Source organism: Carassius auratus, chromosome 37 (assembly GCF_003368295.1).
Source record: "Carassius auratus strain Wakin chromosome 37, ASM336829v1, whole genome shotgun sequence".
Lineage (NCBI taxonomy): Eukaryota > Metazoa > Chordata > Actinopteri > Cypriniformes > Cyprinidae > Carassius > Carassius auratus.
Window position 1 is genome coordinate 10637430 of NC_039279.1, and position 24224 is coordinate 10661653.

The window sequence follows — 24224 nt, forward strand, 5'->3', positions numbered from 1 at the left end:
TTGAATGGAATTAATTAAATAAATCAACTTTTTGATGATATTCTAATTATATGACCAGCACCTGTATTTGTATTTATACTAAATTTTTGTCATCATCTTCAACATTGATGTTTTTTGACAAATTGATTATACTGACCTCAATGTATAGTTATAGTAATTGCATTCAAAAATAGGCTTTCCTCTGAATACAAGCAATTATGAAAAAAAATAACAGATGCTGATATTGTTATTCTACCAATGGACACATGGGGGAGACTCTTAACATATTTAAGACTTTCACTCACGATAGATTCCAAATTTAGTGATCCATTTACTGGAAGCAATGATGCCTTAAATCAATGTTCATTTTATGAAAAATATTACACAGGCAAGCGAAAGCATCCCATAATGACCTTGAGAAGCATGCAGTGAATGAAGGATTCCATTTTTAGCTGCTGGGAAATTTTCAAAGAATGTCTGGGGTTTTGTCCAGCACTTTGGTTTAAAGTCTCACCCTAAACGATCCACACGAAACTATGTGTTAGTCCAAAGCAAAGTAGCCGTTACTTTCCAGCAGACCCATTAGAATGCTGAAAGAGACGACCTCTTTCCTCTTTCCAATCCATATGGTCTCAATACCAGCAAAAAAAATTCACATCACAAGCCAAGCAGGAAAGCACCGAGGCCTAAATGAACATGGACATGGCACACCTGAGATCACAATGAGGGAAAGTACCTCAACGGCAACAAAAAGACTAGAATTGTGCCTTAAATACCTTTCGGATATTTCAAGAATATGAACTTGTACTTAAAGTACAATGTACTTCAGATTGAATAAGGAGCAGATGTGCACAGAAACCAAACAAGATCATGAACATTTAATGTCGCTCAAAGTAAAAAAACAAAGTGTTCTTGTCATTTTTTACAAGAGTGTAATTCAAAGGAACATTTTAGTGAACATATAAACTCATCTACCTAAAAGGCTAAGTGCAACCATGCATATTTTGAATACCAATTTCCTATGATTATAACTCGTTCATATGAATTACTTGGCCTCAAATACAATTAAGAACAAAATAAAAATAATTAAGAAAAGAAATGCCCCCGGTAGCTTTTTAGAAATAGTATGGTAACATAACAGGGTATAATCAACAATCTATAAAACATAACATTTAATGCTAAACATGGTTTGTTAAACAATGAAATTCGAGTAACTCATAAAGTCCAGAGGTCGATATCCTGCTTGTAAATGTTAAAAAAAAATACCACAGGTGCTTTAGCGATCACAGTCCAAGCTGTTTTTCCATCTGCTCACGCAGTGTGTACTTCTGGATCTGAGAGAGATGAAGAAAAGAAACAGTCGTAGTAGTGCTTTTGAAGCGTTCAATCTGTCCATGGCAAACCACAAGCCTTTAAAAGCAAAGGTGTCACACTAGACCTCGAATGTCTGAAACCACTTCAGTGGGTTTCATGCAGACGGGGAAATTGCTTGAATTTCTTCTGTCTAGAAACTAATGTGAATCCACCCAAGAAAACACCATTTGAACATTTTCTTTGAATGTAACATGATGTACCCAACAGAGATAGAGTGAGGAATGGTGACAAAGTAAAGAGAGATTCATTCAGAACATGACTACCTCTGGACTAAACGAATCATCAGAATTGTTGATATATTTATCACTATTTCATACTGTCTCATATCACTTACCTTGCCTGTGACAGTCAGAGGATATCCCTGAACAAATGTCACATAGCGTGGCACCTTGTAATGAGAAATCTGCGAAAAACAAAAGTAGTATTTAAATGGCAGCTGCATGCTGTACATGTGCTGGTGAACCAATGACACCATTGTTATTTAAGTATCTCTGAGATACTAGTCTAGCTTTTATTAATATATACATATATATTTAGTCAAGCTTGTAGAATTTTTTTAAATGTTTTTGTCATTTGTGTTAGTTTATTTTATAATATTTATGAATTTTTACATCAGTTTTAGTTATTTTAGTAAGTCAAGGTAAACTTAATGAAAGTAAAAGTAAGGACAATGTTTTTTTATGGTTTTAGTTTACTCTAATAACCCTGTTTGACACAGATATTCTGACCTTTCCTTTGCAGTAGGCCTTGATCTCTTCTGCAGTGCATTCCTGACCAGTCTTGAGCCTAATGCAAGCACAAACTTCCTCCCCCATTCTCTCATCCTTCACTCCAATCACCTTTTTGGAAAACATAGAGAGAACATGCTTTTTTACACTGCAAAAATGGATTTTGGATTTTGTCTTCTTCTGAAAACAAGTATTAATATCTTTTATTTTGTTGTATGATTAGATACTATTAGATAATCATTTTTGCAGTGTAGTGTAGACCATATTTCTTTTTTTAACATGAATTGGAGGTTAAAGGAATAGTTTATGAGAATTATCAAGTGCTAAGGGTACACAAATGTCTCTGGTTAACATCGTTTACCTGTACTTCTTGAATTTTAGGGTGTGTGTGCAGAAACTGTTCGATTTCAGCAGGGTAGATATTTTCTCCTCCTCGGATAACTAAGTCCTTGATGCGTCCTCCTATTTTGCAGTACCCGTACCCATCCAAACTGGCAATGTCTCTGTATCAGATCACAGAACAGACTCATTTTCATTGAGGACCATTTGGAACAAATCTTGAATATTAACAATGTTTATATCTAGTAAGAGAGGGGAAAATTCCAATGCACTTACCCAGTCTTGTACCAGCGGTCTTTTGTGATGCTCTCCTTGGTCTTTTCATCATCTTTCCAGTATTCCAGCATCACACAGTATCCCCTGATCATCAGCTCTCCTTGAGCACCCAGAGGTACGATCTCTCCTGTAGTAGGGTTCACTACTTTTGCCTAATGGAGAAACAACCTTTCAGTGTGCTACAACTATAAATACGCAGAACATCTTTATCTAGTAATGTGTACAAAATGAACCTCAGTGTGGGGACAAATACATCCAGCAGTCTCTGTCTTTCGCCCCATGCTGTCAAACGGAAAGCCACAGAATGTCCCAGGGCTGTTTTCAGTTGTGCCATACAAAATCTGAAACGAGATTGCAGCTCTTCACCAGATAGCACAAACAAACTTTCAACTTAGTGCCTAATTCATCATTTTGGTAGAATGTCTAAAACCTACACTAGGGTAAAAATAACACTAATGAAAATGCTTCTATTCAGCATTTGTGAAACACACACACACACACTCACACACACACACACACACACACACACACACACACACACACACACACACACACACACACACACACACACACACACATATATATATATATATATATATTTTTTTTTTATAATGTATTTTATTATTATGTTTTACTAATTTGTTAGGTTTAAAAAAATTTATAATAAAAATATTGAATTGATCATTTCATATTAAATATTTCTGATTACACTAATGAAAATGCTTCAAAGTAGCATTAAAAGTGTAATTGTTAATATTTTATAATACATAAATGTTTCATATGATTTATTTTATTATATTTTATTCATTTGTTATATTAGGTTTAATTTATATTTAAAATAAATCATACTGAATTGATCATTTATATAAAATGTTTCTTTTAATAAAATACTTCAGTTTAGGATTTTTAAAACAGAATGTACTTTTATATGAATAAATTACATTATATTGTTTTTATTAAAAAATATATTTTATTATCATAATTTATTATTATGATACTGAATTGATAAAGTAATATAAATCAAGTGTAAATAATTATATTAAATTGATACATTTAAATCCCCCCACCCCTCACCTTGCTTGATAAAACAAATTTTACCTTTAAAAAGTACAGAATCTGAAATATCATAAAATGTCTTTATTTTAAAAAAAAATTTCATGATTAAAATGTATTTTACAACCCAAAATTTTGGATTCCACTGTATATGTTAGGTTTTGTGGAACTAACCTCTGATTTCTATGCAATTAAACTGAATTTCATTCAGTGTGCTTATATTACTCGTTTTGCACAGCCGAATGTGGTAAAGGCCTTTTGCTAAAAAAAAAAATCGCAAACTAGCCTAATGGCAAGCAGACAGCTGAATCAGCTGAATGGGCCAGGCCTGGGAGGCAGGTGAGGTATGTGGCGCGCACCTGAGAACTGGCACACCAGCTGTTGTTCTCTCGCTTTACATTATCGCTTCAGGCTAAAACAAATCTTCTAAAAATCGAAGTAGATAATGTGCACTGGAAACAATTCATCACAGTGCCTTCACAGAGACATAACCTCATCATGGCACAGGATGTCAATTTATGCTTACCAAACTGAATTACAAGTGCTGCCAGCTGTTGAGGTGAGACTGTGTGATGTGCCAGACATTTATAATGTTTGTTTGGAACATTTTTAAGTGAGTCATGAGCATTTGAACTCAATAAGTAAATAAAAAACGGTATGCATCATCTTTAATAACCATGATTTCAGTGTCAAATATCAGATATTAAACTTTGCTCACCACGAAAACTACTACTAGCCAAACACCAGCTACTTGCTGAGCAGCATTTGCACAATCTAGTGTGAATGTGGACTTGAAAATACCAAGAGATAGGCTACACTTTGCCGATAAAATGTTAAATTTGTTAAGCAAACACTAGATTCCGCTTAACCTGAGAAACAAACCTCAGGCACTCATAAACAGATCTGAGGACTATCAGGTCTTTGAACCAAAAAGGAACAAGGATATGACAATCGTTATACATAATCCAACCTCAGTTGGCCACTGTGATGAAGTTTACTGAAGCATGTGGAAAAAAATACTAGGTGATTCCACAGTACACTTTATTTTCTTTTACGTTTTTTTCTTTAATACTGGACATAATTGAAATTAAACAAGACATTTATGCAGAGCAATGCACCTATCTACTCCATGAAATGCTCCACTGTAGACAAAAGTAAAACCTCCACTTCCATTGTGATGTGATGTGATACCGCCAAACATCTGCTGGTGATTATATGTTATAAAACGGCCCACCACACAGGAGTGGCTGCCTTTCCTCCTTCTGCTGACTAAAAACAATGGGAATGTCTGGCACGACACACAGTCTCACCTTAACCTCATGAGATTTGGCTGTGCACAAATTAGCCTATGAAACGAGAGACTAAAAATAAAAATACAATCACATTTCACACCTCTGAACTTGTTTGTACTGAACATGTAATGAGATCCTTTCATGTATTTTAAAGGTGGAAAGACAAAAAAGATTTTTCCTTAAAATAGAAACAATCAGAACTTATAGAATAGATCTCACATAGAAACATCTCACATATCAGAAACAGACAGAAACATTTCAATGCATCTACATATGAAGGATTAAAAAAATAGAACGAAAGAATTGTATGAGTCTGATCTTTTAAATGATTTTCAAGATCTAGTCGTTGTGGTTCTTGAGTGGAAGGTAATATTAGTGAATTATCAGAATCAGAATCAGAATGAGCTTTATTGCCAGGTATGTTTACAGACACGAGGAATTTGTTTTCGTGATAGAAGCTCCACAGTACAACAGAATGACAGCGACAGAACATAAAACACATAATAAAAGAATAAAAAGTAGGTAAGGAATGACAATATACAAATTGACAATTGTAGGCAGGTATATTACAAAAAGCATTTATATATGTACAGGTATATTATGTGCAAAATCTAAGTGTACACTAAGTATGTGTGTTAGATAAATAAGTGTATGTGTATATAAATATGAAGTGAAGTGTGCAAACTGTATTATAAACAATAAATAAAAAAACATTTACATTTATTTTTTATAAATATCTTACAAATTCTGCAATGGCTACACAGTTAAGAGCAGAACTACATTATAAGCATTACTTTAATAACTAAATATTTTAAATTAGTTTGAATAAATATCTTGGGGATTCTGCATTGCTATTTAATGTTAAGAGCAGAACTGTATTATAAGCAATAAAATATATTTCACATGTATTTTTTACAACTGTCTCGCAGCTTCTGCAATGGCTACGTAAAGTTATTAGCAGAACTATATTATAAGCACTACTTCAACTTAAATTCTTTTGTATTTTTATATAACTATCTTGCATATTCTGCAATGGCTATGTAACATTAAGAGCAGAACTCTCAATAAAAACAGAAATTATTATAAACACCCATTTCTTCAGCTTTCTTCCCTCCTTTCCTCTGACTCACACCCTCTCTCTCTCTCTCTCTCTCTCTCGAGCTCAACTCCAGCTCTCACACACTCCCTCTCTTTACTCTGAGGGTGTGTGGACCACTTTTGCTGAATGTATATGTTCCTGCTGCAAGAGTTGACCAAAGAACAAAGAAGACCAACAGCCATACAGCATCCAGTGTCATCATGTACAGTTTCAGCTTTCCACTGGTGCTATTGTGTCTACAGGTTTGCATCCTCCTTGTGTTTGGTGCACCAACTCAATGCCCAAGCCAGTGCCACTGCCATGGGGACCTGCAACATGTTATCTGTGACAACGTTGGACTGAAGAAGATCCCCCCCATATCTGAGGCCACCCGTCTTCTAAACATGCAACGCAACAACCTTGGAAATCTGCCAACCGGGGGCTTCAGTGAGATGAAGGGGCTAGTTTCTCTGCACCTACAGCACTGTCAGATCCGAGAGATCTCCAGTCAGGCTTTCAAAGGACTGAAGAAACTCATCTACCTCTACTTGTCTAACAATGAGATCAGCACCATCAAGCCAGGTGCTTTTGAGGACCTAACCGAACTGACCTATCTCTACTTGGATGGTAACCAAATTACAAGTCTTCCGAAGGGAATCTTTTCTCCCATGATCAACCTCTTTATCCTGCAGCTCAACAACAACAAGCTTGGAGAGCTGCAGGCTGGTACTTTCAATGGTACTAGTGATCTCCGATGGCTTTACATGAGTGGCAACGAGTTGAGCTCCATACAGCAAGGTTCTTTTGATGAAGTGGAGAACCTGGCCATTCTAACTCTGGACCACAACAAGCTGTCCACATACCCTCTCCTGGCTATGAGCAAGCTGCGAGTGGTGGAGGAACTCAACCTGTCCAAAAACCCTCTCAGCGTCATCCCTGACCACGCTTTCCGGAGCTTTGGCCGCTATATGGAGAAGCTCCATCTAAATGACATGAGCCTGGAGAAGGTGAGTCTGTGACACACTGCAGCAGTGTTTTTGTGGATTAAACGCTAAAAATGTAGAATAAGACATGAGAATCAAGACTCTGATTAAATGTTCACCCCATAATGCTGGCCTCTGATGTTGTGCTGAAATAAATGCATGCTTGTATTTGGTTTTCGGGAAGCTCAGCATTGGCACACAAACTTTACATACCATTAGAGCTGGTCATACTGACATACTGCAACTCCACCAGAGTAGTGATATCAGCCACCAGTGATATCCATATCCTGGAGACTTTCACCTATTTTGTTTCAATAAGATCCTCCTGATCCATTCCCTTCATACTTTTAGGCTTTAAAAAGGTCACATGTGCTTTATATCAGGATGCACGTGTGTTATTCCAGCAGGATATTTCCCTCTGGAACACTATATGGCTAATGGAAGTGTTTAAGGGATTAATTTATCATCTCCTTGTCTTTGATCTGACTTACTTCATGGACTGATACCAGTGCAAACTATCATGGAAATAACCCTTAAAATCCCATGATGTACACAGCGTGTGTATCTCAGTAAATTAGAATGTCATTGAAAAGTTCATTTATTTCAGTAATTCAACTCAAATTGTGAAACTCGTGCATTAAGTAAATTCAGTGCACACAGACTTAAGTAGTTTAAGTCTTTGGTTCTTTTAATTGTGATGATTTTGGCTCACATTTAACAAAAACCCACCAATTTACTATTTCAACAAATTAGAATACGTCATAACTTTCAAAACATTTTTAGAGAATTGTTGGCCTTCTGGAAAGTATGTCATTTACTGTGCATGTTCTCAATACTTGGTAGGAGCTCCTTTCACTTTAATTACTGACTCAATTCGGCATGGCATGGAGGTGATCAGTTTGTGGCACTGCTGAGGTGGTATGGACCAGCTGGTCAGCAGTGCCACAAACTGATCACCTCCACCATCACAAACTGATCAAGCTGGTCAGCAGAAGGAAGCATTAAGTGCTCCAAAAAATTTTGGTAAACGGGTGCAGTGACTTTGGTTTTCAAAAATCACAATAGACCTACACCAGAAAATGACATTGCACCCCAAATCATCACAGACTGTGGAAACTTAACACTGGGCTACAAGTAACTTGGGCTATGAGCTTCTCCACCCTTCCTCCAGACTCCAGCACCTTAGTTTCCAAATGATATACAAAACTTACTCTCATCTGAAAAGAGGACCACTGGGCAACAGTCCAGTTCTTCTTCTCCCTAGCCCAGGTAAGACACCTCTGATTGAGTGGCTTAACAAGAGGAATACAAAAACTGTAGCCAAATTCCTTGACACGTCTGTATGCCTTGACCCCAGCATCAGTCCATTCCTTGTGAAGTTCACTCAAATTCTTGGAATCTACTTTGCTTGACAATCCTCATAAGACGGTGGTTCTCTCGGTTGGTTGTACAGCTTTTTCTTCCACACTTTTTCCTTCCACTCAACTTTCTGTTAACATGCTTGGATACAGCACTCGGTGAACAGCCGGCTTCTTTGGCAATGAATGTTTGTGGTTTACCCTCCTTGTAATTGGTGTCAATGATTGTCTTCTGGACAACTGTCAGATCAGTAGTCTTGCCCATTATTGTGTAGCCTAGTGAATCAAACTGAGAGACCATTTTGAAGGCTCATGAAACCTTTATTCATGCATTTAGCAGACGCTTTTATCCAAAGCGACTTATAGTGCATTCAGGCTTTCAATTTTTACCTATCATGTGTTTCCAGGGAATCGAATCCCCAACCTTGCGCTTGATCTACCAATTGAGCTTTCTTTATATAAGAAACCCATTATATACAGTATTATTTTATTATTTATATTATTATTAATATTTAAAATGAATAATCCTTTTTTATTATTTCTATATACACAAATGTGTAAAAACACATCAACAAGCATCGGCGCCAAGCAGTTGGTCAGTGTTGTTTGTATGACAGAAAAAGGAAAAAATAACCACTCTCCCCTCACGTGTGGATATTTTAGGGTCTATTTGCTTAAAAAAGAAACTTATTTTGAGACCCAAGTTTTTTCCTCTCACTTGGTGCACCATGTAAACAGGTCAGCAAGGGTTAGCAGACAGGTAAATAGTGACAGGGTGTTCCGTGTCCCATGAAGAGAGGTATTTTAGGCTGTAGATGCCTAACCTGAATGTACAATTCAGCCCAATTCAGACATTTCTGGCAGAAGAACAGGCCGATGAAAAAGTGAAAACAACCCTTCCATGCTGGAACTGATCCGACCTCCATCGCCTCAAATTACGTCCACGTCTCTTGCCTTCTGAGTGGAAATTTCCAAAACGTTGCTTTAATAAATGCATCTTTTCTTCGCTTCAATAACACACCCACACACTATGTGTAATCTTTCTAAGCTCCTCGATCGTGGTCTTCCTATAAAGCAGACACCATGCAGACTAGTACATCTAACACCTGGGTGAAGCTTTTAGCAGTCCTGCATACGCTTATGAAGTTTGATGGAGGGCTGGAAGGAAGGTGCGGACAGGTTTACATAAGCCCTAGCAAAAAGGACAGCATGAGAGAGGCCTTTCATGTGGAAAAAAAGGCCTCAGTCCAGCATTCACAGGTCTCCTTTAGATATTAAGAGTGACTTTGAAAGCTAACTGTTAGAATACTTTAAAAAGCAGTGAGTTGTAATGTGCAATCAACTGCATATATGATAAACAACTGTATTGTGTATCTGTCATTTCTACCCATCAAGTTCTCCAATGCTGCCTTTGAGGGAGTGACGGCCCTCAGATCTCTGCACCTTGAGAACAACAAGCTAAAATCACTGCCAAGCAGCCTTGAGTTCAAAACCCTCCAGAACATCACTCTGTTTAACAACCCCTGGAGCTGCACCTGCCAGTTAGCAAACCTCAAAAAGTAAGAGATGACAAAACATCACTTCAAACATAACTGGCTTTAAGTTTGATGTGGTCTATAAAAAGAAATTATGCTTTTCATTTTTACTTCATGGTTTCATTCAAGTCGACATGAAATCAAAATCCAACTTATTTACTTTCCTAATTCATGTTTATGAAAGAGCTGACATTAGCTTTAATGGTTCATAATTGATTTGCTTGTACAGATGGATGGATACTAGCCGCCATCGCCCTGATGCAGTTTGTGCCTCTCCTGGAAGCCAGAAAGGAAAGCAAATAAGAGACAGCACTGCTTTCAAACGCTGCAAGGCAAAGACAAAGAAGCCCAGGAAGGGAGCACGGCTTTGAGTTGGTGAGCAGCCCTGTTAATTCCACTCGCACAATTTAGAATCTAAATACAAACCTTAAAAGTGAAAACATTACAAATGACATTAAATATAAATGTCAACCTTAATGATCTCTAGAACAGTGGTTCATAAACAGGACGCCAGGGCCTACTAAAAAGCCTCTGCAAACTTTACATTTACATTTATGCATTTTGCTTTTATCCAAAGCAGCTTACATTGCACTCAAGGTAGACATTTTATCAGTTCTTGCTTTTCATGTGAATCGAACACATGACCTTGACCTTTGAATATTGTCTTGGACAAAAGAGACTTGGAGTCCAAAAGGTTGAAACCCACTGTTCTAAAACACAATATTATTCTAATATTGTAAAACTATGAATAAAATGTAGAATGAATGAAAAGTATTTGCAAGAAAGTGATAAAGTAACCTGTTTAATAACAAATTTTTCCCAGACATGAAAATATCCAAATGATGTGTCATTAGTAACCCTTTGAAATAATCAATGATTATTATTTTTCATTTTGTTTTTGGAAAAATATGTGAAAAATACCAGCTATTTTAAACTGTTTGATCACATTCTAGGGTTACTACAATGCATAAAAGAAAAACATATGCAACATTGATAGGAACACTGAGATAAAAAAAAAAAAAAAAAATGTAACAACAAATCACCAACATAGCAATTCAAAATGGTTTGTTTTTTGTAAAATATAACATCAAATGTTTATATTAATGCTTTAGTATTACAACAACATTATTGTACATTTTTGAATTATTAATTCACTGCAATATTTTGTCATTGCAACTTTATTGCATTTATTGCCACTTTCACTAACAACTGCAAAAGGATTTCTATTATATACCTAAGTTCACGGTCATTCCACTGGTCACTATTGTGACCACACTCAACAAAACTAAATATATGTGAATGCATATATTAATACTAGATCACGTGTACCAAAAATCTTTATCATATATTTATGTCAAGAGACTTTTCTAGACTTTAGTTTTGGGGCTTTGATGCAGCCATCATCTTTCTCAAGGTGTGAACAGGAAATAAGCTGCTCTGGTCATGTGACAATTTGCACTAATAATGTGAAACTGCACATATTTAATTGAGACCCTTTATTTTCTCCATATTTGCAGGAAGTGCACTAAAAATCAGTCAGTAAGGTTTTTAGAGCTTTATAAATGAAAAGCTTTTTTGCATCACTTTTGTGACCGGTGGGATTAAACGGGTTATTAATGTCAAAGTTAATGTCGAAAATAATTTTGTTAGTTAAACTGGAGACCAGCAGTCAATTACAAAAACCAGCTACTAAACATTACAAGTCTTCCAGGTTCGAGACTCACACCCTAAATGGATGTCTAATATCCAGACACATATAAAGTTTATGTGGTCCACAGAGGTCTTGTAAATGAGACCACATAATTACAGCTCCAGCTATGATCATAAAAATGAGACATTAATCACAGACCTCAGTATGACAACTAGTCTCTTTCCACAAAATTTGCAAATGTAAATAAATTAGGAAGAAGAAAGAAGGTTACTGTAAATAAGGGTTCTCTGTGATGAATGGAGCAAGAAACCACTGCTCTCCCATAATCTCTATAAAAGACCCTTTCATCAGGAGATACTCATGAGATTCACTGCTCGAGACCACTGCGGATGCAATAAACAACAGTAAATGGTTATGAAATTATTTATGCACAGGTTTGTATAGTAATCCAATTGATTTGGGAGTGGAGAAACTTGGTTCCAAGACACCAGTTTAGTCATTGGTGGTCATACAGTACCTCTCTATTAATGAGCTTACTTTGAGTAACTTCTGTGAGAAATTGAAGTTGCATATTTGCACACAGAGAATCACGAGGTTAATGCTAACCGTAAGTGTTTTTACCTCTTCCAACATGAAAGAGTTTATGGTAATACTATAATTGTTGTCAGGATATGGGTTCGCGCCACTGCCTTGTGGTAAAATACAGTCTGTTATGTCATTCCAACCTATCCTTCATGTTCCTCCTGGTCTTTTTGTCTTTTAAGGTTTGTTTGTGGATTTCAATTTTGGCTTTGGCACTATGTGAAGAGCATCAGATGTCCAAAACTGAACGTGGCGATCTTATTTGTATGTTCCCGCAGGAGGACAGGGAGAAGAGGCCTGTCCAGATGTTGGGACTTCAATGTGCAGAAAAGAAAAAGCAATGCAGACTGCTACATTGGGACTGTCCATTTCCTCTTTCACTCATTTTTTTGTTTGACATATAGATGCGCTGACTCAATACATACTAAATAACATGAATAAATGTTATTTTATAAATATGTGTTCAGAGACATTGACAAACACCCTGACGGAGCAACTGTGTGTGTTTGCAAAGAGAGTTTTCACAAACATGTACACCGCAAACCATGGTTCAAACTCTCAGTGTTCATTGTTATTGTAATGTATTTGCGAATTAAAAAACCTGGTAATAAATCTAACATCATCACAGAACTAGTTTCTACACCACAGTAAAAATCAGGACTCTTCTCCATAAATGAGAATTGGTCTAATATTTTTGCATTGATTAGCATTTACATAGAAAATTGTGCACAGATAATTCATCAAACACCTCAAGATTGTATGTTTAGTTTTGTTTTGTTTTGACAAATAGAAATGTATATATATATATACAGCACACTCCCAGGGTAGAAGCACTTAAAATTATATAACCAAAGAGTTATAATCACAACCGAGCTCTTTATGAGGATCCTCTTTTAATATAGTGAGTTCATCCCTAGCTTTAAACATCTCACAGCATCCTGCAAGGAATTTCTGGGCTTTGTAAAACAGAACAAGCCTTGACCGTGACTAAAGCTGACACATTCAAGATGTGACCTGACCTGACCTCTTCTTTACATCTCTGACCAATGTAAAACGCAACACAGGCCAGGAAAACATGGACTCCTTATAGCCATGAAAATGGTAAATGGGATAATGTAAAGACTATGGAGGGAATAACACAGCTAGTCATTATCACACAATAAATCTAGAAAGGATGAATATACAGATTAGCTATTAAGAATTCTTTGACTGACCAATCAAAATTAAGAAATTACACAAATGATGGTGGTGCCACAAGAAGAGTATTTACGAAATTGAGACAAATGGAGGTTCTCCAGTCTAATGTTTTCAGTTTGTTACTGTTATGTACTCATGCTCAATAAAAGACATACAAAGCATCACTATAGTAATGGTTTCTTTAGAGAATAAAAACTGCATGCCCTAAAATTGTGCAATATGTTCTTTGAAAAACAATAGTACTAATAGATTCTAATAGATCTGGCTACCTTCTCCATATCTGGTTCTTAAAGGTATAGTTCACCCAAAAATTCTGTCATCATTTACTCATCCTTAAAACTTAAAACTTTTTTTCTTTTGTGGGAAATAAAATGAGTGATTCATAACAGAATGTCCAAGATGCTCTCCTTTTTATAAAGTGGAATGTTGTAAGGAATAACTATATTCTTCATCCTAAATTTTAGTTTTCTCCTCACACAAAGCTATTACATGGCTAAAGAAAACTTTAGTTATAGAAAAAATAAAATGGACTACTTGTATGGTTCTTTTATGGGCTTTAAAGCATCATTTTATGGAGGAAGGCACCTCAGAGATAGAAAGTCCTACAGTTTGGAACAACATGAGAGTGAATACATGACACCTACTGTACATTTTAATTTTCTGTTGAACTATGCTTTAACAATGCTCTTTTTTAAAAGGAGAACAGTTATTAATTCAATACCTTCCAAAAGGTTTGGAGTCAGTAAGATTTTTTAAGAACTTAATTTATTCAGCAAGGATGAATTCAACTGATCAAACATGACAGTACAGTTCTATATTGCTTAAAAACATAATTTTTCAAATAAATGCTGTTCTTTTGAAAGTTTTAATCATTATAGAATCCTGTATGCCTGAGTGCAAAGAAAACATTCGGCATATTAGAATGATTTCTGAAGGATAACGTGACACTGATGACTGTTTACCATCACAGGAACGAATTACATTTCATGTTCTTTTAAAAACATTTAAAAATATGACCCCAAACATTTGTACAAATACCAAGCTGTTTTCATACAAATATAAGGGGAATTTTAAAAGCGAGAATGGAGAGGGAATTAAAAGACGACACATATATTTTCTTAGAACAGAAAAGACATGTACAGAGCTGGTCTATAAGTGGCTTTTATATGATATTATATGTTTATATATTATATTCTCTGTCTCCCTCTAGTGATACCGACATGCAGTTTACACACAATTATAAACGGCTTGATTTTTTTCAACGTTTTATTATGTGTAATTACTTACCAGCATTTCCTTAGCACCCGTGGCATTGATGACCTTACGGATGACCTCAGGTGGACAAGAAGACCCCGCAACAAGACCTGACAAAACAGAGAATCTTAGCAGAATACTGATGAAAGTGTAGGGATGTACTCCGATTGCTCATAAAAACCTTTAATATTAATGCAGTCTATCACAACTTCCATTTAACAGTAGATTTAAAGAAAAGAATGATTGACTTACCACCCTCAATTGATGAAAAATCAATCTTGGCCAGGTCAGGTTGACTAAGCATGTCAATTAACATTGTAGGGGTGCCGTATACATATGTACACCTGGGTAAACAGTGAATTTGGTGCCAATTGGATTAAATAAACACAGCTCAGATGTTTTCCAGTTACGCATTATGTACACTACATGATATTTGATTCTTACATAAGTTCTACATGACTGTCCCCTTTAAATGTCCCTGTGTTTTATTTACAACAACTTAAATTCAATATGGCTGAGGAAAGCAGAACCAAGTAGCTTTGGAAGATTTTGCAATAGCTTCTATTGCAAAGGACAGATGTGCAACTCTTTCGCAATACATCAAAATGTTCTCTCATAATTAATGCATCAGAGGGTTATTTAAAATAAATGAATTAAAATAAGTAATGACAACATACTTCTCTTTCTCTATCGCCACCAGGTTGGCATGTCCATCATACCCGGTGGATGGGAAAACCACTGTGGAGCCATGCACAGCCATGACCATACCGCCACCCACTGAGCCAAAACAGTGATACAATGGCACCGGCAAGCAGATTCGCACGTTATTCTGTAAGAAGAATAAGGTCAAATAACACACAATTCATCTACTGTAAAGGAAGATGTATAGAGATTTATTTAAACAAAAGATTTTTAGCAAAATCAGTATGCTAAACTATAAACTGGAGGAACAGACATCATTTTAAAACCAGTTTTCAGGCAGATTCTGGACCAAAGAACATTTTAAAGAAAAACACTTATTCCACTGAATTGTACCCACCTTCCAGTTGAAGCCTATACGCATGCCGAGGAAGTAAACATTGTTCACAATGTTGTGATGAGACAGAGTGGCTCCTTTGGGTGTTCCAGTTGTTCCCTAAGAATCATAAAGACCAAAACTAAATTATACTTTTATAGTGTAGCATTTACTGCATTCACTTTGCTGTGTTTGTAAAACACTGAGGCTCAAAACATTGCTCTGCTTGTCCCAACCAGCCTAACACAGCAATATTAGGTCAACCAATGGCAACCCTCTACACTGCGAGTGAATTACTCGCATATGCGACTAAATCTTCATTCTGGCGAATAAATGATATATCTAATATTAGCCAATGGCTAATAAATTCTTAGATTTTACTCGCCAGTGTGCGAGTTTGAGGCTACGTATAAGTTTAGCACAGATATATTTTCACTCGCAAACACTATGATTGAGCGCTTCAGAGTTTTCACTCTCCGTCAAGCGATCTGTGTGATATTTCTCAGTTCATCTCAATGGATACGCAGCGCACCTGTATTTAATGTACCGTAAACTCTAGTGTGAAGGTCCACAAATCACCGTCACTTTCTCTCACACATACAGAGAGAGAGAGAAAGAGAGAGAGTGAGTGAGTGAGTGGATATATATACATAAATACACATACACACACAAATATATTTACTAGCCAATGGCGATTCAATTGCCAAGGTGTCCGAAGAGGGTTGAATGTTGTTGGTTTAGGGCCTCATTTATACTGACCAGTGGAATACGGAGTCTATGAAAACTTGTTTCCGGCATGAAATAAAATAAACAAATAAAAAGGTAACTGCAAAGTCTGCATTGTGAGATAAACACTAGCAAAAAAAAAAAGTCTGCTTGTTTTTGCCACAGAATGAAAATATGTAAAGGTGATTCCTTTTTATACATTTCAAAGCTTGTAATTATTTTAACTTTTTCTCAAAATAAAACAATAAAGTCATAATTGTCACTTTTATTATTCCATAGTAGAAATAAGCTTACATAGAGTGAGTGTTAGAGGTAAACGGTTTGAAAATAATAATTTTTGTTTTTCCGTCTGATGAATCAAGTAGATTGGAAATTGCTCACTTCAGCTTTTAAATGAGTGGTTGACTGTTTTTAATTTAAGCTTGATTGCGTTTATGGGGTGCAGTCTAAAGTGTTCATGCTTTGTTTTTTTTTACGCATTATTTTTCACATAATTTACCTTTATTCCATACAGATCTGTCCCTTCTCTTACAAACGCCTTGATTATTTCCCGTTATTATGAAGCCCATCCCTCAATAATATGGGCTGAGATTGGTCAACTGGCTCAGTGTTTTGTGATTCGCTAAACTGCCTCGAGCGCATCTGAACATCCCGCCCCTCTCAAGCTCAGAATGTGCTCCAGTTTTATTGTAAACAATGACCTTCTCTATATTGCTTATCAATTTGAGCCTGATTGAGACGCAGAGAATATTAATTAAAAGGATCGCACAGAACCTGTGAAAGCACTACTCTTAATGGTATATTTGTTTGTTGTGGTCGCATACTTTTAGATACACCGTTGTTTGTTTGTAAATGCTACTGCTTCTGTTAGCTTTTAATATACAGTTTTATTCTGATTAAAGCTTTAATACAGCAGAGCAACCGTACTCGCATCCATGTATAACGCTTCTCATTGCTTTGTGTAAATAAGTGTATAAATGGAACAGTTTGTTGGAGCTGATCTGACAATCTGAATGAGAAAGAGAGAGAGAGAGAGAAAGAGAGAGAGAAAGAGAGGGGTTAGTAATGTAAAAGACCTGGGAAGAAGCTTGTTGTAGTCCCTTACCAGCCGTTTTGTAGGCAGTAAACTGCCAGAATTTTAAAACATATCTCCGTTTGCATTGAACTTTCAGCGTTGCAACTTTTAAGATATTGTTTATGCTAAAACAGCAACATTACACACTAACTAATGTTAAAAAAGTGAAACTGCAATCAACCACCCCTTCAACAGATATTAATTTTGCACAGTAGTCTATATACATATATACAAATGAACAATAAGCAGAGTACCGAAGTAAACAGAATGTTTATGGGATCACCACAACTAAGTTTCTTCTGCAGGTCTTCTAGTTGTTGATAGTGTTGGCTGCCTCCTGCCTGCATCACATCTTTCAGATGGAAAGCTCCGGGCTGCTGACTGTCAGTTATGATCACAGTGCGTAAGTCTGGAAGTCTGAAAATAAAATTACTCCATCACCCTCTGGACCTCAATATTGATTATGCATATTTTCTCTTAATTACATCATCTGTACCTTGAGCTATTGATTCCTCCAGGAGAGGTTGCCTCCATCTCCGGACAAAGCTGCCTTAACATGTCACCATACCTTTGGGTTTTGAATTGTGTTGGACAAACAACTGCATTGCACTGCACCTAAAAGAAGCATTAAACCGTTAATCATTCATAAACAGCGTTTCCCACAGCCTTACACTGTATTTGTGGTAGCACTTCCCCACCCCCATATATACATTTATATACAAATTAATTAAAGGAGGCGCTTTAATAGCGGGAGAGATAGAGGTTTCTCCGGTAACGGCTGTAAAGCAGTGCTGTGCTCACAAACGCTGCTTTATCAGGCAATTTTTTTCTGCTTTATCAGAAAATGTTCTAAATACAGTCGGTTACCTTCTCAAATACAGTGATATAAAAACACCAGTGCCGGTTTTTGATTTTGAAACGTGCAGTGCTCATGTTTATTCAATGAAGTCAAAGCATTTTGGAAAATCTATTTGTGGCGGTCAGTTTTGATACTGTGGCGGCCAGCCACAAATAAATGAATGTATGGGAAACCCTGATAAAGGTTGCACATATTTAGTTCAAATTAACACTGCGTCTACACCTGATGGGCACAGTGTGACATTGCAACTATAGCCAATAAAACAGATTATAAACAGTAATTGTATGTACACTGGATGTGGTGTGATATGAATGACAAACCTCTGACAGTAAACTGATGCCTCAAACTATTCATGATGTACTGACACAAAGCACAATTTATTTGCAACAGGTGCTTTATCTCATCCAGTGTAGACGTACTCTAGCTGTTGAACAGTTCAAAAAAAGAGTGGGCTGGATGTAAGGGGTCCAGAGTAATTTTCTTAGCCCTTTTTATCACTCTGGAGGTGTAAAGATTTTAGAGGTTGGGTAGGGGGAATTAATAATCTCCTCATCAGTCCTGACTGTCAGTTGTAGTCTCTTGACATCTGATTTGGTAGCTGAACCAAACCAGACAGTTATGGACTAAATGATAACAGGAAGGACTAAATGATGGCCGAGTAAAATGGATTCATCAGCTCCTGTGGCAGGTTGAATTTCCACAGTTGGTGAAGGAAGTACAACCACTGCTGGGCCCTTTTAGCAATGGAGTCTATGTGAATGTCCCAATTCAAGTCCTGAATGATGGTGGTAGACAGGAATCTGAATGACTACTAGCACAGTGCTGTCCATGATGGTGAGTGGGGGGGATTGCGGGGGAGGTGGGGGGGTACAGTAGTTTTCCTGAAGTCCATGATCATCTCCACTGTTTTGAGTGTGTTGAACTACAGGTTGTTGTGACTGCACCAGACAGCCAGCTCTTTAACTTGCTGTCAGCAAGCAGACTCATCTCCGTTGTGTATGAGGCCGATGATTGTAGTGCCAACACCAGCATTGCACTTGCATTGCGCTGCACTCTGCTGCGGTGGGTCCTGCGATCATGCGGGTCTCTAATAGGAAGGTGCCTGTTATGTTATGACTGAGGCTCTGGATTCTGAGCATAACTTGTTTTTCTATAACAAACTATGAAATATTTTCTATAAAAACATTAATGTCCTGGCAGTGAGAAATAGCTTGTTTTATATTTAATTTAATTACATTAATGTTAAGTTAAGATATACAAGAAATATTAACTGCTACTATGTAAAAGGATTACTGCTGTAAAAAAGCACTTATTTGTTTAAAATGTTTGCAAACCAAATGTTATGACACTTTTGTTCATATAGCAGTACTTTTAAATAAAAAAAAGTGCACAATACACTACTTTTGAATTGATTATAATTTTGTGCATAACGCGATTGATTGCTGGCAATGATGCGAATTAAACTTTCCTAGCAAATATGGAACCATCCCAATTTATAAAAAGAGACACGCGTTGATTATCTGTGTGTGCTCCTCACAAAATTTGTTAATAGTCCTCATCCTCCGTAAAATGAGTTGCACATCGAATCTGAATATTTGTGTTGAACTGTTCTGGAACAGTGTTGTGAATACAACTTAACCACTGATTTCCAGTGGTGTCCTCTTTTGGAAGGACAAACAAAGTAGTTTTAAAATGAAAAAAAAAACAGCGTCTCCACGACATGGCACCAGCAGCAACAGAGAGAATAAAAGTTACGCCATCTTTTTTTGAGTGAACTTTGGGCAGTGTTATGTAAATCTTCCCACACAAGGATGTAGACGTGGGGGCGTGTTAGAACGAGCCATTTTAGAGAGGCGTGGACGAGTCTTAACTTTTATAAAGAATATCTCTTTGGATCTGAGACCTTAGTCTTTGTAACTTTACAGATCTTCTTTATGCACCAAGAGCTTATAGCACTCCAAAGAGAAAGGAAATCTTGAAAATCGCATCCTACAACCCCTTTAACAGTTAAACAGGCTTTCATTTAAAACAAACACTGTTTTAGTGAAAATAAACCCCAAACATTCCTGTAAGTTTGGACATTCCGCTGTTTGTTGTTCTTCACTGCATGTATAAACAGTAAATTACCTTTCTGAGTGCAAATTCCACCTCTTGCAATTGATAAGCCGGGTTCACCGAAACCTGTAAAATCACAGCAAACTTGAACAGGTTAGACATCAGCTGTTGATAATACTCAGTAATACTCAGATAAACCAAATGTCACAAAAGTCAAAAGCACTCACCAAAATGATCCCTGCCTTAGCTGTGGCAAACTGCATAAGTACCCACTCATAGATGTTCGGTCCCCACATCCCCAAGCGATCGCCCCTCTTCAGTCCAACAGCCAGTAGACCTGCGGCAGTCTGTTCCACCTGAAATCATTATACTACCACATTTTTACACCGGCCCTGAAGACATTCAAATGTAAGTTGGATTTTTGGTCAATACAGCAAATGTTCATTAAGTGAGATGACAGGATGTCAACCCAATCTTGCAGATTTGCACTTTATAAAATCAATAATATCAGACCCTTGGTATTGTATAAAAGTATCGTTGGCTTATTATAGTGTTAGAGGAGGGGCAATGCTTAGTGACTCTGGAGTGTCAGAGACATTTTTTCAGCCCCGCACAAAAAATCCATGAACACAAAAAAAGTGAAACACTGTTTATCTGTCTAATTCAGTAAATACATGGTTCACAGTCTTTGTAATGTGTTTTCAGTAATAAATTTCTAACATTTAGAATGTGTTTAGAAACGATTCTCCCAATTGTCTTTACACAGACTTTAAGATAGGTCATGAATAGCCACAAATAACATTTGACCATTTCATGTTATCATGTCAGTGATTGCTCCATTGGCTTTCATTTTGCTTCATGCACATAACAGAACACCCTCTCAACACAAAATAAATAGATAAAAATGGGTATGTATTGCTCTTTTAACACCATGTTTCTGCAAGTACTGGATTTCACATGGAATATGTGGTTAAAACTAATTTAGGTCTGATTAATAAAGTGCTGCTTAAGAATGTGTGGATTTTCTTTTGTAATTATTTTAGGAATTGGCCAAGGTTTCTCATTCCCAACACTTTTTGCATGTACTTTACCTTTCTCCCACAAGGGGTATAAAAGGGAAGCACCGTGGAAAGTATTTCCAGTCTTATAGGATTCACTTCTCTAATCAGACCTTTGTAAAAAACAAAACGGATGCAAAATCACTCACGTCTTTGTAGAACTGAGCAAAAGTCTTGCGAATGTTATCTTGCATAAAAACCAAAGCTTCACGGTCAGGGTGACGCTCCACTGAGCGCTGAAGACACTGGTCCACAGTACTAGAGAGCAGTGAATGGGAGGAGGTGCCGTGAACATAACTGGTAGTCAGGGTTGGGATGCTGGGTGGGCTATTCACATGAACGGCACTGGAAAAAAAAAGAGGAGCAAAATAGAGTGTAGAAACAGTTTTTTTTCATCCTTGTATGCAAGTATTGAAGTGGGTTCTGTGAACATCCTGAAAACACTGATGTTTATGATAGGAAAAGGTGAAGTAAGGGATTTCAGCTGCACTATTTCTCACTTTAAAGACCCAAGAAGATGGTCTTTTTTAAATATATTTTCAACATGATTTGTGATTTGAGCGATAAAATGGCATCGCAGTTGAAATTAGCACACAGATAAAAGTTCATTTCTTCTGCTGCTACTTATAAAATAAACTCAGAGACACATGGAAAGAAGTATATTATGCTCACTAACTATTTCACATTATCCTACAGAGACCATTCTAATATGCTGATTTGGTGCTCAGGAAACATGAAACATTATCAGTGTTGAAAACAGTATTGCTGCTTAATATTTTTGTGGAATCCGTGATACGTTTTTTCCAGGATCTTTCGATGAAGTTCAAAAGGACAGCAATTATGTAATAAGGGTGTTGGATAGTTGTTGTTTAACTTTGATAGTTGGAGTTGTTTTCGAATTTCTAAAAATATGGAGACACAATTCCAAAAGATTAAAATCAATTTGACTAAAGTTTGACAACTTCTGACAAATAAATCATAAAAGACGCATTTTTTTTTACGATTTCTTACCAACTCTGTCGAGAAGCTATGAAAGGAGTCCAGGGTCTCTGCAGAAAATGCTGTGTTTTGCAGAAGTTTGCGGTCGTTCGTAGATTAGTCAGAAGAATCTTAGAAGACATATTTCACCTTTACAAACAGGTGAACTCTGCAAAAATCTTAGTTTATATTTTTTTATTTAAGAAAACCGGTAACGTTACTAGACACGATCTGGTGTGTTCATATGTAAGATAAATGCACAATAAAGACACTGAGTTATTAATTAATTGCGATAAATCATTCTAGGTTGGCGCTCTTTTTGGCAGCGAGTTGTGACGTTCGCGAACGAACCGATTCTTTTGAACGGCTCATAAACATGAATGATGGGAGCCGAGTCGCGGCGGGAGGGGAGCCGTTCTTTTTTCCTATGCGTGTCCTCCGCGAGACATAACAGTTATAGGGGGAGGGGCGCACCCAGCGCAGGCCAACCTGTGAGATGATATTAGTTATTAGTTGTGCACGCATCCTTCACGTGAGTACTCCAGTGGAAAAAAATAAACCCATAGTATGTAGTAGAGTATGTAGACATTTCCATTTTATTTATTCTAATTTTATCTACTTTAAATATTTTTGTTTTCTATCAAAATGTTATTGTGTGATAACAATGTTCTTGTGTGGAATTATTTGTAGTAAAAGCTGTTTTGCACAGAAATTCATTGCAGCTGACTTTGTTTTTGATGTTTATTTGTGAGTAGGTATTGTATTAATAACATAATTCAAGGTAGCTTTACACACACACACACACACACTTTGTACTAAAGGTAAATCCAACATAGTGATGTCACTGTCTAAGCAGAGGGATTTGTGCAACCCTATGGAATATAGTCCACACATGAAAAATTAGGTAATAATCAATATTTCTGAATAATTCAAACTCAGATATCGGTGTGTGATATCTGAGTTTTAATTATTTGACTACAAATCTCACCTCATCATTCCTCCCAGTGATTATTTCCAGGATAAACTGAGATGCCCCTGTGGTGAAAAAATTCATTTAACATTGCTTCTGTATACCTATATGAGCATGTGTTTTCTTTTCTTTACTGTGTGGGTTCAGAAGGGTGACACCTGGGGGGGGAAACAGATGTCTGAGAATGACCTGAGGGGGTCATTGGGCCATATAGTGGGGGGACGATGTCTGAGGATGACCTGAGGGGGTCACCTAAGTCCTAAATGTGTGAGAAACAGCCCATAGAGAGTGTTCCTTGTTTTGTGTGGAAATTTACAGCTGCTGAAACTGTGTAACCTTGGAAGAGCAGAGGTATATAAGGTGGAGGACTGCCCTCTTCCTGGGTCGGTTTCACTCTGCAGGAACTCAGTGTTGCTGTATGACTGTCTGACCTTCTTTGCAAAGAATAAAAGCTTTCTTTTTAATTATACCTGAGAATGAGTCTGTCTCTTATGCTGGTGAGAGTTGATTTAAATTTTGCCACGACACCCCCAAGCTGGCTTAAAACTGACTAAATATTTAAAAAGAGCCAAAAGCCTTTTGGTCAGCCTTTTGAACGGCTCTTTGAAAGGAACGGATCGCTATATATATATATCCCCATTACATTTCTGTCCCCCTCATTTACTTCTGAAATGATGGCTAAGCCACTGTGTGTGTGTGTGTGTGTGTGTGTAATACACACTCACACTCTCTCTCACACACACACACACACACACACATACAGTACACTGTCTATACAACTAAGCACTCCTTATGCGCATGTTCTTTAT

At 36.9% G+C, this 24224-nt stretch overlaps 2 protein-coding genes across 3 annotated transcripts; one reads left to right on the plus strand and one right to left on the minus strand.

Annotated features, from left to right (window-relative positions):
* Positions 1-1144: 1144 nt before the first annotated feature.
* LOC113056159 (acyl-CoA synthetase family member 2, mitochondrial-like) lies at positions 1145-22777 on the minus strand. Its single transcript, XM_026222712.1, has 16 exons — positions 22479-22777; positions 21617-21812; positions 20637-20765; positions 20482-20535; positions 17992-18110; positions 17750-17912; positions 15719-15814; positions 15357-15508; positions 14932-15023; positions 14713-14789; positions 2930-3037; positions 2697-2848; positions 2443-2584; positions 2082-2192; positions 1688-1756; positions 1145-1313 (listed from the first exon to the last, which is right to left on the minus strand). Exons 1-16 carry the CDS (start codon positions 22586-22588, stop codon positions 1263-1265), a joined length of 1821 nt encoding a protein of 606 aa, XP_026078497.1. The 5' UTR covers positions 22589-22777; the 3' UTR covers positions 1145-1262.
* LOC113056160 (chondroadherin-like) lies at positions 6209-13585 on the plus strand. Of its 2 annotated transcripts, none has more exons than XM_026222713.1 (4): positions 6209-7126; positions 9856-10019; positions 10225-10370; positions 12507-13585. In XM_026222713.1, exons 1-3 carry the CDS (start codon positions 6341-6343, stop codon positions 10364-10366), a joined length of 1092 nt encoding a protein of 363 aa, XP_026078498.1. In that variant the 5' UTR covers positions 6209-6340; the 3' UTR covers positions 10367-10370; positions 12507-13585. The 2 variants fall into 2 exon arrangements, with proteins under 2 accessions (XP_026078498.1, XP_026078499.1); XM_026222714.1 differs by lacking the exon at positions 12507-13585 and adding an exon at positions 12411-12497.
* Positions 22778-24224: the final 1447 nt, after the last annotated feature.

Bases quoted from the DNA above. Each gene is read 5' to 3' on its own strand.
- LOC113056160 (XM_026222713.1), top strand. From the start codon at position 6,341: ATGTACAGTTTCAGCTTTCCACTGGTGCTATTGTGTCTACAGGTTTGC. The intron at 7,127-9,855 runs GTGAGTCTGTGA...CTACCCATCAAG, and splicing joins ATGACATGAGCCTGGAGAAG to TTCTCCAATGCTGCCTTTGA. The intron at 10,020-10,224 runs GTAAGAGATGAC...TTGCTTGTACAG, and splicing joins CAGTTAGCAAACCTCAAAAA to ATGGATGGATACTAGCCGCC.
- LOC113056159 (XM_026222712.1), bottom strand. From the start codon at position 22,588: ATGTCTTCTAAGATTCTTCTGACTAATCTACGAACGACCGCAAACTTC. The intron at 15,509-15,718 runs GTGGGTACAATT...TTCTTCTTACAG, and splicing joins GTATAGGCTTCAACTGGAAG to AATAACGTGCGAATCTGCTT. The intron at 3,038-14,712 runs GTAAGTAATTAC...ATCTCGTTTCAG, and splicing joins CGGGTGCTAAGGAAATGCTG to ATTTTGTATGGCACAACTGA.